General features: G+C 43.5%; 1 protein-coding gene across 2 annotated transcripts in view; it reads right to left on the minus strand.

The window, feature by feature from the left end:
- The window catches only part of LOC134356657 (proline-rich transmembrane protein 3-like), a 212,486-nt gene that overhangs the window by 5,800 nt on the left and 189,811 nt on the right, over positions 1-16,875 (minus strand). For both annotated transcript variants that reach the window (XM_063067645.1, XM_063067646.1), the window contains one exon: positions 6,308-6,367. In XM_063067645.1, the coding sequence (XP_062923715.1) occupies positions 6,308-6,367 (60 nt within the window). The remainder of the gene's footprint in view (positions 1-6,307; positions 6,368-16,875) is intronic.

The following is a 16,875-nucleotide window of genomic DNA, read 5'->3' on the forward strand; positions in this document are numbered from 1 at the left end:
GAATAATTCTTATCTCTGTGGTATAAAATAGCTGTTGTATATTAGGCACCATCTGAGTTCTCGTCTCTCTCAAATAATAGACATATCATCGTCTGTTCCTGTTCTCATTTTTGTATCAGCTCTTAATAAAATGACCATGAAGCAACCAGGTCTGTGCCTCTTGCCTGATTTCTGAAAGAACCTTGGATTAAAAACATCAGAATTCAACACATCCCTCTTTCAATGGAAGAGATAGAAACAGTATAAGTAAATTAAATGATCTTCTCATTGGAGAAAATATCAAAAGCTCTGCTTTTTGTACTCAAACATCTACAGAGAAAGTAATCAAGCAAAAATGAGAATGTCAATTGCTGTTACTTTGAGAGTAAACATTGCAGAAAATTTGTATAATATGGGATAAATGTCTTGTGATACTGAAGGACCATGCTGGGCAAGTTGTTCTCCATCCATAAGCTTCTGTTGTTTATCTCTGACCATCAGACTGTGCAGATGAATCTTCAGTGCAGTGAAGGTGCTATACTTCTCTGAGCAAACCTGCATCACCGCTGGAGTCCACACGTTCCGACCCACAAGTTAGAACCTATGCACACAATCTGTGAACTCTTCATCTCACGTTCTCAATATTTATTACAAACAAAAGAAAATCTGCAGATGTTGGAAATCCAAGCAACACACACAAAATGCTGGAGGAACTCAGCAGGCCAGGCAGCATCTGTGGAAAATAGTATATTTCGGGTCCTGATGAAGGGTCTTAGCCTGAAACGTTGACTGTACTCTTTTCCATAAATGCTGCCTGGCCTGCTGAGTTCTTCCAGCATCTTGTGTGTGTAAAACTCTCAATACTTATTGCTATTTATTTATTTATTTGTTTGTTTGTTTATTCATTCATTCTCTTTGTATTTGCAGTTCATTGCTTTTTTGTACAGTGGTTGTCTGTCAGTCCTGTTGGGTATGGTCTTTCATTGATTCCGCTGCTTTACTTGTATTTACTGTGGTTGCTGTCAAGAAAATGAATTACAAGATTGTATATGGTGACATACTGTACCTGTAGTTTGATAATAAATTTACTTTTGAGCTCTGAATGTTCTCACTGGGTCAAGATGATGTTTCTTGACCAGTGTTATCAGAGGAGGGGAGGCATATGAAGGATTTTGAACTCATGTACACACAGTATGTACTTAGTGGGACTACACTAACTGTGAGCCAGCTATTCTGGGTGCGTGTTGCTATATTCTAGATGTCTACATGTTGCAGCATGGAAGGGGCTGAGGGTCAGTTGCACCTCTGACACCATAGACTGCAGCACTGACCATCGATGTATCCATCTCAGGAAGCCCTCGGCCATAGTTGTACATCGAATGAAATCACTGACCTTAGAAACGTAGAAAACCTACAGCACAATACAGGCCCTTTGGCCCACAAAGCTGTGCCGAACATGTCCTTATTTTAGAACTACCTAGGCTTACCTATAGCCCTATTATCTCGTACTCATTATCTTGTACACTTCTATCAGGTCACCTCTCATCCTCCGTCGCTTCAAGGAGAAAAGGTCGAGTCCACTCAACCATTTTCATAAGGCATGCTCCCCAATCCAGGCAACATCCTTGTAAATCTCCTCTGCACCCTTCCTATGGTTTCCACGTCCTTCTTGTAGAGAGGCGACCAGAATTGAGCACAGTACTCCAAGTGAGGTCTGACCAGGGTCCTATATAGCTGCAACATTACTTCTCGGCTCATAAACTCAATCCCACAGTTGATGAAGGCCAACGCACCGTATGCCTTCTTAACCACAGAGTCAACCTGCGCAGCAGCTTTGAGTGACCTAAGGACTTGGACACCAAGATCCCTCTGATCCTCCACACTGCCAAGAGAATACCATTAATGCTATATTCTGCCATCATACTTGACCTACCAAAATGAACCACTTCACAATAAACAAAAGTTAGGCTTTACATAATATTAGGTAGGAAAAGAAAGGAGGTCCTGCAGAGAGATTTTAAGGTGCTAGGTGGAGTAAGGCAGGACCTCCAGATAGTAATTTCTGGATTGCTGCCTGTGCCACATGCCTGAGGATGATTTGGCAGATGAATGTGTGGCTAAAGAATTGGTGCAGGGGGCAGGGCTTCAGATTTCTGGATCATTGGAATTTCTTCTGAGGAAATTGTGACCTGCATGAAAAGGATGGGTTACACCTGAACGAGAGGAGGAACTATATTCTTGCAGGCAGGTTTGTTAGTGCTTTAAGGGAGGCTTTAAACTAATTTGGCAGAGAGTTGGGAACCAGAGTGAAAGGGCTCAGGATGGGGCTGTTGGTATACAATAGATGCAGTGCGCAGTGAGACTGTCTGGAAGGACAGGCAGATGAAAGAGCAAAGTTGCAGTCAGTGCATGGTTTAAAACGTAACATGGGGACAGAATCAAAAAGGATGCCGAATAAGGACCAAAGGAGTTATATTTGAAAGCATGCTGTATACAGGATAAGGTAGATAATCTTGTAGCACAGTTAGAGATTGTACAGTATGACGTTGTGGGCAACGCTGAGTTGTAGTTGAAAGAAGATCATTGGAAGCTTAACATCCAAGGATACACATTGTATCGAAAGGACAGGTAGGCAAAGGGGCTGGGGTGGCTTTGTTGGTAAAGAACAAAATCAAGTTATTAGAGGTGACATACGTTTGGAATGTGTAGAACCCTTATGGGTACAGTTAAGAAACTGCAAAAGCAAAAAGACCCTGATGGCAGTTATATACAGGACTCCCAACAGTAGCTACGATGTGGACTACAAATTACAATGGGTGATAGAAAAATGCATGTCAAAAGGGCAATGTTACAATAGTCATGGGTGATTTCAATATGCAGGTAGATTGGGAAAATTAGGTTGGTGCTGAATTTCAAGAGAGAGAATTTGTAGAATGCCTACGAAATGGCTTTTTAGAGCAACTTGTGGTTGAGCTTACTCGAAGAAAGGATATTCTGGATTAGGTGTTGTGTAATAAACTGGATTTGATTAGGTAAAGGAACTCTTAGGAGACAGTGATTATAATTTGATAGAATTCACCCTGTAATTTGAGAGGGAGAAGCTAAATTCAGATGCATCATTATTACAGTGAAGTAAAGGGAATTACAGAGGTATGAGAGAGGAGCTGGCCAAAGTTGATTGGAAGGGATCACTAGCAGGGATGACGGCAGGACGGCAATGGCTGGAGTTTCTGGCAGGAATTTGGAAGGTGTAGGACGGATACATCCCAAAGAAGAAAGAGTATCCTAAAGGCAGGATGATGCAACCGTGGCTGAGGAGTGAAGTCAAAAACAAAATAAAAGCTAAAGAAAGGGCACATAATTGAGCAAATATTAGTGAGAAATTAGTGGATTGGGAAGCTTTCAAAAACCAATAGAAGGCAACTAAAAAGCTATAAGGAGGGAAAAGATAAAATATGAAGGTAAGCTAGCCAATAAAAAATTATACATGAAGCATTTTCAGATATATAAAGAGTAAAAAAGAGATGTGTATAGATATAGGAGCACTAGAAAATGATGCTGAAGAGGCAGTAATGGGGACAGGGAAATGGCAGACACAATGAATAAGTATTTTGAATCCATTTTTACTGCGGAAGATACTAGCAGTATGCTGGAGGTTTGAGAGTGTTGGGGCAGAAGTGAGTGCAATTGCTACTACTTGGGGAAAAGGTGCTCGAGAAGCAGAAAGGTCTGAAGGTAGATAAGTCTCCTGGACCAGATGGACTGCACACCTGTGTTTCGAAAGAGGTAGCTGAAAAGATTGTGGAGGCATTAGTAATAATCTTTCATGAATCAACAGATTCAGGCAGGGTCGTGGAGACTGAAAAAATAGCAAATGTAGCTAGGATGTGGACTACAAATTACAATGGGTGATAGAAAATGCATGTCAAAAGGGCAAAGTTACAATAGTCATGGGCGATTTCAATATGCAGGTAGATTGGGAAGATGTTGGAGTCGATTGTTAAGAATGAGGTCTCAAGGTATTTGGAGGCATATGATAAAATAGACTAAAGTCAGCACGGTTTCCTTAAGGGGAAATCTTGCTTAACAAATTTGCTGAAACTCTTTGAGGAAATAACAAGCAAGGTAGATGAAAGAGAACCAGTAGATGTTGTAGACTTGGATTTTCAAAAGGTCTTTGACAAGGTGCCACACATGAGGCTGCTTAGCAAGGCAAGAGCTCATGGTATTACAGGAAAGATATTGGCATGGATAGAGGATTGCCTGATTGGCAGGAGGCAAAGAGTGGCAATAAAGGGAGCCTTTTCTCGATGGCTGCCAGTGATTAGTGGTGTTGGGCAGTGGTCATATTGAGACCACTCCTTTTTATATGTCAATAATTCAGATGACAGAATTGATGGCTTTGTGGCCAAGTTTGCAAAAGATACGAAGGTAGATGGAGGGGCGGGTAGTGTTGGAAAAGCGGGGAGACTACAGATGGGCTTCAACAGATTAGAAGAATGGGCAAAGAAGTGGCAGATGAAACTCAGTATCTGGAGGTGTATAGGCATGTACTTTGGTAGAAGGAATGAAAGTATAGTCTATTTTCCAAATGGGGAGAAATTTCAAAAATCCAAGGTGCAAAAGGATTGGGGAGCCCTAAAGGTTAAATTGCAGGTTGAGCCAGTGATGAGGAAGGCAAATGCGAAGTTAGCATTCATTTTGAGAGGACTAGAATATAAAAGCAAGAATGTAATGCTGAGGCTTTATGCTAAGGCACTGGTGAGGCCTCACTTGGAGTATTGTGAGTAAGTTTGGGTCCCTGATCTAAGAAAGGATCTGCTGACATTGGAGAGAGTTCAGAGGATGCTCATGAGAATGATTCTGGGAATGAATGGTTACCATATGAGGAGGATTATCGTATGAGGCCTGTACTCGCTGGAATTTAGAAGTATGAGGGGGGGATCTCATTGAAACCTATCGAATGTTGAAAGGACTAGATCAGAGGTTCCTATCTGGTGTCCATGGACTCCTTGTTTAATGGTATTGGTCTGTGCCATAAAAAAGTTTGGGAAGCCCTGGCCTTGATAGAGTGGATGTGGACAGGATGTTTCCAATAATGGGATAGTCTAGCACCAGAGGACACAGTCTCAGAATACAGGGACATCCATTTAGAACAGCAATGAGGAAGGATTTCTTTAGCCAGAGGGTGGTGAATCTGTGGAATTTTTTGCCACAGCCAACTGTCATTGGCTGTATTTAAGGCAGAGGTTGATAGCTTCTTGATTAGTCAGGGCATGAAAGGTTACAGGGAGAAGGCAGGAGAATGGGGTTGAGAAGGAAAATGGATCAGCCATGATGAAATGGTGGAGCAGACTTGATGGGCCGAATGGCCTAGTTCTGCTCCTTTTTCTTATGGTCTGTGGTCTTAATCACATTTTAATTTTCATGATTTGAATGTAGCCTTAAAATATTTATTTATTTGTGCTTTAATTTCTTCAATTAGAAGCAGTAGGAAAAACCTTTTACCAGCATTGGCTACAAAATATTGATGCAATACAAAGTGACACCAGAGGCTATATTTCACTAGGAGTTCATTGGCTATATTTCATTAGGAAAGTCGGTATGTCACCAAAGGTATGAGGAAATTTCTACTGTGTGCTGTGGAGAGTACTCTGACTGCTTGCATCACTGACTGGAATGAAGGCATCGATGCACAGGATTGGAAATAGCTGCAGGAAGTTGTAAACTCAGCTGGCTCCATCATGGGCACTGGCCTCCCCAGCATCCAGGGCATCTTCAAGAAGGTGGCATCCATCATGAAGGAGCCTCTCCATGCCCGCTTCCCATTGTTACCATTAAGAGGAAGCACATCAGCTTGAAGATGCACACTCAACATTTTAAGAACAGTTTCTTCCCTTTGCCATCTGATTTCTAAACCATCCAGGAACCCATTAGCACTACCTCACCATCTTGCTTTCTTTTTACATTATGTATTTTTATATATTCTTGTGGTAATTTAGTGACTTTTATGTTTTGCATTGCACTGCTGCCAAAGCAACAGACTTAATGCCATAATCCGGTAATAATAAATCTGATTCTGATTATGAAGGTTGTTGTGATCTTCTTGTGGATGGGACCTCACTTTCCATCACCAAGTCATGGATCATTATCTGCTCTGTGTCACAAACCGGCTGCAGCAAGGAGGCTGGCAGGACATTCGGGGCACCTGGGCATAAAAGGTAAGTGTGACTGTCAAGACGTGAATGGGGTGCAAGCTGGTCTCAGTGTGTTCCAGCCCATTACATCAGACAGAAGCATCCTACAGACTGTCCTTGTATTCTCTTACCTATATTCCTCCTTCTCAGCCATGGAACCATAAAATGGGCGCTGCCAGCTCTGATGATACCTACAAAGCAAAAATATAATGATCAATTGATCACCTTGAAGAAAATCAAGTGTACATGTTGAATAAAACATGTTCATCAATACCACTGAAAGGCTTTCTGTGGGAATGAGCTGCCTGCAGAAATAGTGGATGCGGGTTTGATTGCAATATCTAAGCCAAGTTTTGATAAGCATGGGTGGGAGGATGGGCTGCTATGATCCACATGTGGGTCAACAGGACTGGCAGGGTAACAGTTCAGCATGGACTATAGAGCCTGACGGGACTGTTTCTGATCTGTACTGCTCTATGACCCTTAGAACCATTGGTCTTATAATTAGATACACATCCAGTGAAGTGAGAAATAGAGCCAATTTCTTCTTTATCACAAAATAGTGCAGATCATAGACAGCTAACTGGTCTCACAAACAATAAACTGGAGCAAAATTAAAGTCAAGTTTATTATTACATGCATTGGAAACTTACAACATCATCACAGATACAGACAATAGTATCACATAAGCAACATTCACAAGAAAAACATACACAGCAACCTGGGGTATATCACGTCCGGCCCTGGGGACTTATCAATCTTGATTTTTTAAGAAGATCCAACACTTCTTCTTCCTTAATCTCCACATTCTCCAGCACACAGGCCTGTTCTATTTCGACCTCACCCTAATCAAGATCAGGATGAAAGGTTCCGGCCCAAACCGTTGACTGTTCTTTTCCACGGATGCTGCTCGACCTGCTGAGTTCCTCCAGTGTGTTGTGAATGTTATGATACTGGTTGTGAAATGCGTGAATAAAATTAGAGCAAGAGGGTTAAACAGACGACAATTCAGAGAATATTGTGAAATGTTAGATTTGGAATATGGCGATCTCATCCTTCATTGTGAGGTGCACTGGCTTTCTATGGGACAGGTTCTGAGTAGATTTTGGAAACTGAAAAATATTGTTCATAATTTTCTAGAAGAGAAAAATGAACTGCCTGAGGAAAGAGCCCTTTTATGTGATAACCATTGGCTATTTGATTTAGCATTTTTAGTTGTTGTTACCAGCCATCTCAATGATCTAAATTTGGAACTCCAGGGCAAGAACAAATTGTTTCCTAGCTTAGTAAATGATATCAATGCATTCAAGATGAAGTTAAAACTGTTCACCTCTCAGTTAGAAAATGAGGATTTGAGCCAGTTTCCGCACTTAAAAGAGCAGAGTGAATGTACTGAAGATAATGGCAATTTTACGAAATATATTGAAAAAATCAGGTTATTGCAAATCATTTGAAAGTTGTTTTCGCGTTTTGCTGAAGAAGACTGCATACTTACATTTATACACCCATTTTCACTTAGTGAACAAAAAATCACGAAGATACCTAGTAACATACAAATGGAACTTATTGACTTGAAATCAAATTCATTATTGAACATGAAATTTGATGAGCTTCCCTCAGTCCCAAATGCTTCTGACGTGATTAATTTCTGGCGATAATAACCCTGTGAACATTTTCCAGAACTAAGAAAATCTGCCCAGAGTCATATCTGTCGTTTCCGAACGGCATACAGATGTGAACAAGCATTTTCAGCCATGAAATTGATGAAAAACAAAACGAGGTCACGACTGACTGATTCAAATTTGAAGAATTCTCTGCTGCTTGCAGTAACTAATTTAACTCCAAACATTAAAAGCTTGGTGAAATCAATACAGACTCAAAAGTCTCATTAAGGTAAGTAATGCTTATCTTGTTTTTGTAGTAATTCAATATATCATGTAAAAATGCTAAATATGTCTATATTAACATATTTTTACAAGAAATGAATGGGGATACAAGAGTTGTATGGCGCATCTGAACTCATGCGTGAAAAAATTGACGCATGGAATGTAAAAGGTTGGCCACCTGTATTTTAGACCCTGACCAGATCCCAGCCACTGCACTAGAGAAAAGCAAATAAAAAAAGAACTAAGAAAACAAAATTCTGAAAGTACACAGTGGGTGAATGATCATTTGTAAAGAGTGAAACAGTTATAGTTTAATACATAGAACATTACAGCACACTACATGCCTTTCTGCCCATGAATGTGCCAAACTTTAACCTATTGCAAAATCCATCTAACCCTTCCCTCCTACATAGTCTTCCAGTTTTCTATCACCCATGAGCTTGCCTGAAAGTCACTTAAATGCCTCTACCATCACTCTGAAAATGTGTTCCATGCATGTAACACTCTCTGAGTACAGACCCCACCTCTGACAATCCCTCATGTACTTTCCTCCAATCACCTCAAAATTATTATTTTTTAAAAATGTTATTGAAATACAGTGCAGAATAGGCCTTTCCACTTCTTTGAGCCATGCTGCCCAGCACCCTCTCCAATTTAACTCTAGCCTAATCATGGGACAATGTACAATGACCAATTAGCCTACAAACCAGTACACATTTGGACTGTGGCAGGAAACTGCAGCGCCCAGAGGAAACCCAGGCAGTAACATGGAGAACATACAAATTTCTTATAGGCAAAGAGCGTGAACTGACCTCGGTCAGTGGTACTGTAAACCATTGTAATAACTATCATGCTATCATGCCTCTACTAAGCACCTGCTACTCTGGGGAAAAGGAGATGGCTGTCCACTCCATCTATGCCTCTTATCATCTTATACACCTCTATCAAGTCACTTCTCATGCTCCTTAGATTCAAAGAGAAAAAGCCTGAAGTTAATCATTTTTCTTAACTTTTTGAAGGGTCATAGGCCTGAAATACCCACTGTTTCTCTCACCGCAGGTGCTGCCTGACCTGCTGAATATTTCTGCCATTTACTGCTTTATTATAATGCTAAAGACAGATGTGCCTGAACCAGTGAACATGATCGTGTCACTGGCACTGACCTCTCATTGTGTGATTCCTTATCCATAAGATGAATGCAAATTGTAGGAGAGATTTGATCGCACCCAAAATTGATCACCCATTTAGTCTTTGGGATAAAAAGAGACAGAAAATTGGTGTTCTGGTTTCTTTCCACATTCCAAGGATGTAAGTGTTGGTAGGTTAAATGGATTCGGTGGTGCAGGCTTGTTGGGCCGGAAAAGCCTGTTACCATGCTACATCTCTAAAAAATAAGAAAAAATTCCTCAATCAGCAACATGACTCATAACTTTTAACAGCTGCTCATCGGCCTGGTAGGCCAGAGACTGCCAACTCTGCAATGAATGACTCTTCCACTGTCAGCTTAACTTGTGGTATGCTGAAGCTAGGAATACTGACTATTCTCCTGGATGGGTGCAGCAGCAATGCATTCCAGAAGCTTAAAGGTGTCTACAACACAACATTGGCACTGGAGGTAATGTACACCTCTGTGGTAAACCATACATATATGTTGTAATTGGGTTAACTATCTGGACACGCCCCTCTGCTAATTGCCCCTGTGGCTCCTCCCACAGACCCCTGAATAAAGGTGATTTCGCCTTGCCCCTCCTCCTCAGTCCAGGGGCAGACACACAGCATGCTGGAAGTCATATTTTACTGCGAGTAAAATCCTTTCAGTATTTACCCTACTTCAGTCTTTTGGAGTAATTGAAGGTGCATCAATTTTATTCGCAGTAAGTTTAAAGCATGGAATGCACCCTGAGACCAGACAAGTTAGACCTCGACCCGCAAACACCTGACGCTGGAAACACTTTCGAACTCTGGCTGCCCTGCTTTGAATCGTACCTAGAGGAGATTAAAGTGACCAACCCCGTAGCGAAGCACAGAGTTCTACTCTCCAGGGTCAGTCCACGGGTCTACTTGATGATCAGAGACCAGCCGAGCTATGACGGTGCGATGAGCGCACTCAAAGGACAATACCTGCGGCCGATAAACACCGTCCATGCGCGGCACCGATTAGCGACACGGTACCAGCGGCCTGGGGAATCGAGTGCCGAGTTTGTCCGGACACTACAGACGCTCGTGCGAGCCTGCAATTGCCAGGGGCTGACAGCAGGACAGCATGCAGAGCTCCTAGTGAGAGACACCTTCGTCACGGGGACCAGGTCAGTGTATGTGCGCCAGCAGCTGTTGGAAAAAGCTGATCTTAGCTTAAGTTTGGCGTTCGAGCTGGCCGACATGCTGGAGGCCGCTCTGCACAACTCTGAGGCTCTCCAGACACGTGATCCCCTGATAGCCTCGTGGGCGCCGCAGACCCCGCAACCCGCCAGCGAATCGACCTCGGCTGCTGCCAGTCGCGAGTGCGCGAAGTGCTACTTCTGCGGACTGGAGAAGCACCCCCAGAAACGCTGCCTGGCCCGACAAGCTACCTGTTCCAGCTGTGGAAAGAAGGGCCACTTTGCCAAGGTCTGTAAGTCCAAACTGCGAGCGGGATCGAGCAGCGCGCGTGCGAGACATGGGGGTCGCCATCTTGCCTGCCGCCATCTTCCCTGCATGCTGCCACCACGTGCGAGACATGGGGGTGGCCATCTTGGTCGGCGCCACCTCCCACCGCCTACGACCAACGGGTGCTCACAGGGTACCCCACCGCGCCGGACCAAGACAGTGACCCCACCCTGGCTTCCGTGACCCTCAACCAAAGCACTTCCCACCAGCTCGCAAGGTCATTGATGGACATCCTGGTGGAGGGGCACAGGACAAGCTGCCTGTTTGACACAGGCAGCACGGAGAGTTTTATCTACCCGGACACGGTGCAGCATTGCGGACTCGTGATACGGCCGGTAAGTCAGAGGGTCACCATGGCTTCTGGGTCGCATACAACAGACATCCAGGGGGGTTGCGTAGTGACACTAGTGGTGCAGGGCACAGAATATCGAGACTTTACGTTACTGGTCTTGCCTCAACTGTGTGCCCCTGTGCTGTTGGGGCTCGACTTCCAGAGCCACCTGAAAAGCGTGACAATGGAGTATGATGGGCCCCTCCTGCCAATTACTGTTGTAAATCCCCAGTTTTGTAGGAATACGTCACATACTGACCACACACACACACACACACACACACACACACACCGACCCGCGCATCCCACCCAACATCATGCCAACTGCTGCACTACCGACTCCACCCTCAGGATCCCTCCCCCACCGCTGTTCGCCAGCCTGACCCCCGACTGTAAACCTGTGGCAACTAAAAGCAGGAGGTACAGCGCAGGGGACAGAGCTTTCATTAAGTCGGAGGTGCAGCGGCTGCTCAGGGAGGGGGTCATTGATGCAAGCACAAGTCCTTGGAGGGCGCAGGTGGTGGTTGTTCGGAACGGGGAGAATAGGATGGTCGTGGACTATAGCCAGACCATCAATAGGTTCACGCAGCTCGACACGTACCCTCTGCTGACTGCCCCTGTGGTTCCTCCCACAGACCCCTGAATAAAGGTGATTTCGCCCTGCTCCTCCTCCTCAGTCCAGGGGCAGACTCTCAGCATGCTGGAAATCATACTTTACTGCGAATAAGAGCCTTTCAGTATTTACCCTATTTCAGTCTTTTGGAGTAATTGAATGTGCATCAACCTCTGTGGCTGCTGCTTGTAAATCTGCCTAGATTCATGTTCATTTATTTATCACATGTACATCAAAACATACAGTGAAATGTGTTGTTTGTGTAAACAACCAACACAACATAAGGATGTGCAGGGGGCAGCCCACAGGTGTTGCCACACACTCCAGCCCCAACATGACATGTCCACAAACACAGAACACAACAAAATGGAACATAACGAGCAACAAGACAACAGCAAAACAATTCCCTTTCCTCCCGCGCGTGCGCACACACACACACACACACACACACACACACACACACAGAGTCCTCCAGCCCCAGGGCAGGCCTTTGGGCCTCCATTCTTCAGCTATTGGGCTTTGACTTCCTGACTTCCAATCAACAACTGACCTTCAAACTTGGACATTGACCCCCCAGACTAGCTGATGATGGGACCTTGAACTCCAGGCCTCAAACATGGAGAATTCACTGCAACAATTTATTAAGCTTGCTGCCACTTCTCTTTGATAGGACCCCAGAACTTTCACAAAGTCAACAGCAGCAACATCATGGAAACATACTCCCCGCTTCATGTCCAATAGCATCTCGGCTTGAAAATACTCATTCTTTTGTTGGTGCTAGATTCGAACCCTGGAATCCCTTACCAAATCCCTCAGCAGTTCAAAGATACATGGCCAATCGACGGCATGGCATTTAAGTGCAGCATACCAAATTCAATCCATTGGGTCCATATGAGCTCTTTGTAGAGGAATGCAGCACCCCATTTGGAATAATGGAATTGTTACAACGCATTGAGTTATTAAAGCCGCCTATAGAGAAATACAAAACTTCATGCAACATCTCCATTAACAGCTTGACTAAGATCTGAAACTTGCTGCTAGTAGGAAACACAGACCTCTGTTTTACCCATTTGCTTCGACAAATTAGACTACACTGGGTAAAAGTTTTAACACTGCTAATCTGGCAAATTTCCTCAACACAACCGCAGCATGAGAGAAGCACACTAGAGGGCACTCCTGCCCATATAAACAGTTTACTTACTATTGTGTTATTAAAAAAATACACAGTATTTTATAAAAACACTGCTATTGCAGACATCCCACCTCTCCCGGAAGTTCCAGGACTCTCCCCATATTAATAGTAGCTCCCCGATGCCCGCAAATTATATACAATGTCCTGGAAATTGATTTTTTTAGAGCGAGCGTGAGAGAACGCGAGAGAGCGAGAGAGCGAGCGCAAGAGCAAGAAAGCAAGCGCGAAAGGAAGCGACCACGAGAGAGAGCAAGAAAGCAAGCATGAGAAACCGAGCGCGAGTGAGAGCGACCATGAGCAAGAGAGCGCGCGCACGATAGAGAGAGAGCGAGAGCGAGAGAGTTCCAAAAAAAGTCAGAGTGGCAGAGTGTTCCAAAAAAAGAAAATATAAAACGTACGTCACCCCAGACTACACTAAAGTGTACCCCTGCCTAATAGGGGTCAAAAATAATGACAGTGTTGCTCGCTGCACTGTTTGCAACAGTGACTTTTCTATTGCCCATGGTGGGTTAAGACTGTAAAAGACATGTTGAGGTGAGTTTAACAGGTGTCATTCGTTCATTGGCATAGCTAACGTTATTTAAATTAGCTGGCTAGCTGCTCAGGAGCTACTCTATTGCAGACATCCCACCTCTCCCGGAAGTCTCCCGCAAATTGATGGTGCTACCTCCCTGAAATGAGTTTTTGCAGGGTGGGATGTCTGCTATTGTTGCAGGATGCTTTGCCTTTGCAAACGTTCAGTCTGTAACCTCTTTAGCTTGACTACCAGCCAAACAGAACGTTGCCTAGGAGACACAAGACACTGCTGGTGCTGGAATCTACAGTAACAGTCTGCCGGATGAATTCGAGTAGCAGGTCAAGCTGAATCTGAGGCGGAAGGAACTGTCAATGTTTTTGTTCGAAACCCTGCAACAGAATGTAGCTTTGATGTCCAGGTCTTATTTCTTATATATTTTTCTCATTCAGTTGTAATGTGTACGTCATTAACTAAGTTACATAATAAAAATTAGCAGGCTTGCTCACCACCTTGTCTGACTGGCAACTGAAAGTTGATATTAGCAAGCAATTAAAGTTCTCTGGCTTCATTACATCACTATCATCATCATTGAGGCCCACACGGTCACTTTCTCAGAAATTTCAAAGCAGATGGTCATGGTAGAACTTACAGCGCTTTGGGAAGACCGGATTGAGGAGGCATTCAACCTGAAGAAAGCCAGATACCAGGAGCAGGTAGAGTAGTGCCAGAGACAGGGGTGGAGGGCACGATGCCAGCCTATAGAGGTGGGGTGTAGAGCTTTCGCTGAATGTTCTCCTACTCTCTGCTTGGTATTACGGGAGCTGCAAGGAAGAGAGCCATTAGGACCATCAACGAGCCTCCAGATGGCCAGAGGTATGACCTGTAGCCCAGTGACGCTGGGACACAAGCCTAATCAACCCTGGCTGAGTTGCCTGAGTGAGGGTGTTTGATGCTGGAAGATCCAAAACACCTGATGACCCAGGTTACATCACTGACGGTGTGTCCCAGTGCATCCTGGGATGTACCTCAGCATCAGAATAGTATAGGCCATTTGGCCCATGATGTTGTGTTGATATTTTAACCTTCTCCAAGATCAAGCTAGCACTTCCCTTCCGCATAACCCTCCAGTTTTCTTTCATCCACCTGCCTGAGTCTCTTCAATATCCCTGATGTATTTGTCTCTACCATCTTATACCATCTCAGATAATCTTCAAGTTTTAACGGTCTTTACCACAAATAGGCACAGAAATATAATTCAAATATAAAGGTTATTGCTCAGCCATAACCTTCATATTTACCAAGGTACCACATTTAAATCTATATTCAAGTTGTTAATAAAACTAAAGTAATCATGACTGAGACTACTTTTCTTAACAAACTGAATTTAAAGGTCACTGCCTGTACAGAGTTTCTATGTTCTCTCTGTGACTGCCTAGGTTTCCTCGGGGTGCTCTGGTTTCCTCCCACAGACTAAAGACATGCCAGTTGGTATGTTATTTGGTCATTGTAAATTGTCCTGTGATTAAGCTAGAGTTAAATCAGGGGGTTGCTGGGTGATGTGGCTCGAAGGGCAGGAAAGGCACTGTATCTCAATCAATCAATAAATAAGCCTGGAATAGCTGAAGACAGAATGAATAAATCAGAACAGATCAGAAAAATATAATAGTTAATCACTAATAAGTTTTGATTTATTGCATATGGCTTTCATCCATGTCATAAATCTGTACTTTGTGGCAAGAGTTCGCAAAATTTGCATCCTTTCTGGTTTTAGAAATGCAGTTGCAACGATTCAGACAAGGATTGCACAATTACGGGTAATTCTCCATCCCATCCTGAGCAGGATTGGAGTAGAGGATATTGGTGAAATGCCAATACATTTTCTATTCATGCTTTCATGCTCTTGGATTCCTGAGATTCTCTTTTTCCTCTCGTTAGTCAGGTTCAAGTTGAAGTTTATTGTCATCTGACTGTGTATATATGTATGTATGTATGTGTGTATATTTATATACGTACATATACACACACATACATACAACCAAACGAAACAATGTTCCTCTGGACCCCCATGCAGCCACGACACACAGCACTAAAAACAAAGTATCACCACAAATAAGTTAATAAATTATAATTCAAAATGCATGTGAAGTAGGCAGCACAAGTAAACAATAAACAGCTTGCTGTCCTAGTGACGAGACCTCAGTGGTGGCAGGGTATTCATTAGTCTCACAGTTTGAGGGAAGAAGCTGTTACCCAGGCTGGCAGTCCTAGTCCTGATGCTCCTGTACCTCCTTCCTGATGGTAGTGGGTCAGAGAGATTGTGGGATGGGTGGTAGGGTTCCTCAACAATACTTTGAGCTCTTTGTATACAATGCTCCCAGTAAATGTCACAAATGAGGGTAGGGAGACCCCAGTGATTCTCTTGGTGATTTTTACTGTACTCTGTAGGTTCCCCATGTACTTATAATGAACTCAAAGTTGTCAAAGAAAAGCTCAACATGTTCATTTGGGTTCCTTTTCCTGCCCTTTTACATATTCAGAGTGGACAAATGACAACGTTTGAGCTCTGGAATATGTGCTCTAGTGAACAAGGTACAGAAATCAACAGCATCAAATTCAGTGCTGGCCTGTGGACTGGATGGCAATGTTTCCTTTGCACTTCAGCACACAGTGCCGAGAGGTGAAGAATTCTTTTGTTGTCATTACATCTCTGCTCCTCCAAAACACCAGTTCAACAATCCTACTATCAAGTGGCAATAAGTCAGTAATATTACATTGGCATTTGAAAGCTGCATTCAATGAAAACCGTAATGTGAAAATTCAATGCTTTTAAAATAAATCCCACTGCTCTAAAAATGTCAGTATATTTGTCTACTTCTCCTATCCATTACACTATTAAGGAAAGGTGAGCAAAGAAAACTTAAAAATGCAGTGTTATGCTTGTATATGCCGGGGAATCTTAACTTGAAACTACATACAGTGCACAAGGACAATCATCACCCTTTCATACTGTAACGAAAACAGTCTGACACAAAAGGTCAAGTGAATGGAGGGCAGGCTACAGGAGACGGGTGACTTACTCGTGCCCTTGTGTTCTTGTGCATCCTTCAGGAGTCAGCCAGGTTGTCGATACTCATACCACAAACCTACTGTGGCATTGAATTCACCTACCCAGAGTAATTCCATAAGACCATAAGACAAAGGAGCAGAAGTCAGCCATTTGGCCCATCGAGTCTGCTCCGCCATTTTATCATGAGCTGATCCATTCCCCCATTTCGTCCCACTCTCCCGCCTTCTCACCATAACCTTTGATGCCCTGGCTACTCAGATACCTATCAATCTCTGCCTTAAATACACCCAATGACTTGGCCTCCACTGCTGCCCGTGGCAACAAATTCCATAGATTCACCACCCTCTGACTAAAAAAATTTCTTCACATTTCTGTTCTGAATGGGCGCCCTTCAATCCTTAAGTCATGCCCTCTCATACTAGACTCCCTTATCATGGGAAACAACTT

The sequence above is a fragment of the Mobula hypostoma genome, chromosome 15, assembly GCF_963921235.1.
Source record: "Mobula hypostoma chromosome 15, sMobHyp1.1, whole genome shotgun sequence".
Taxonomy (NCBI): domain Eukaryota; kingdom Metazoa; phylum Chordata; class Chondrichthyes; order Myliobatiformes; family Myliobatidae; genus Mobula; species Mobula hypostoma.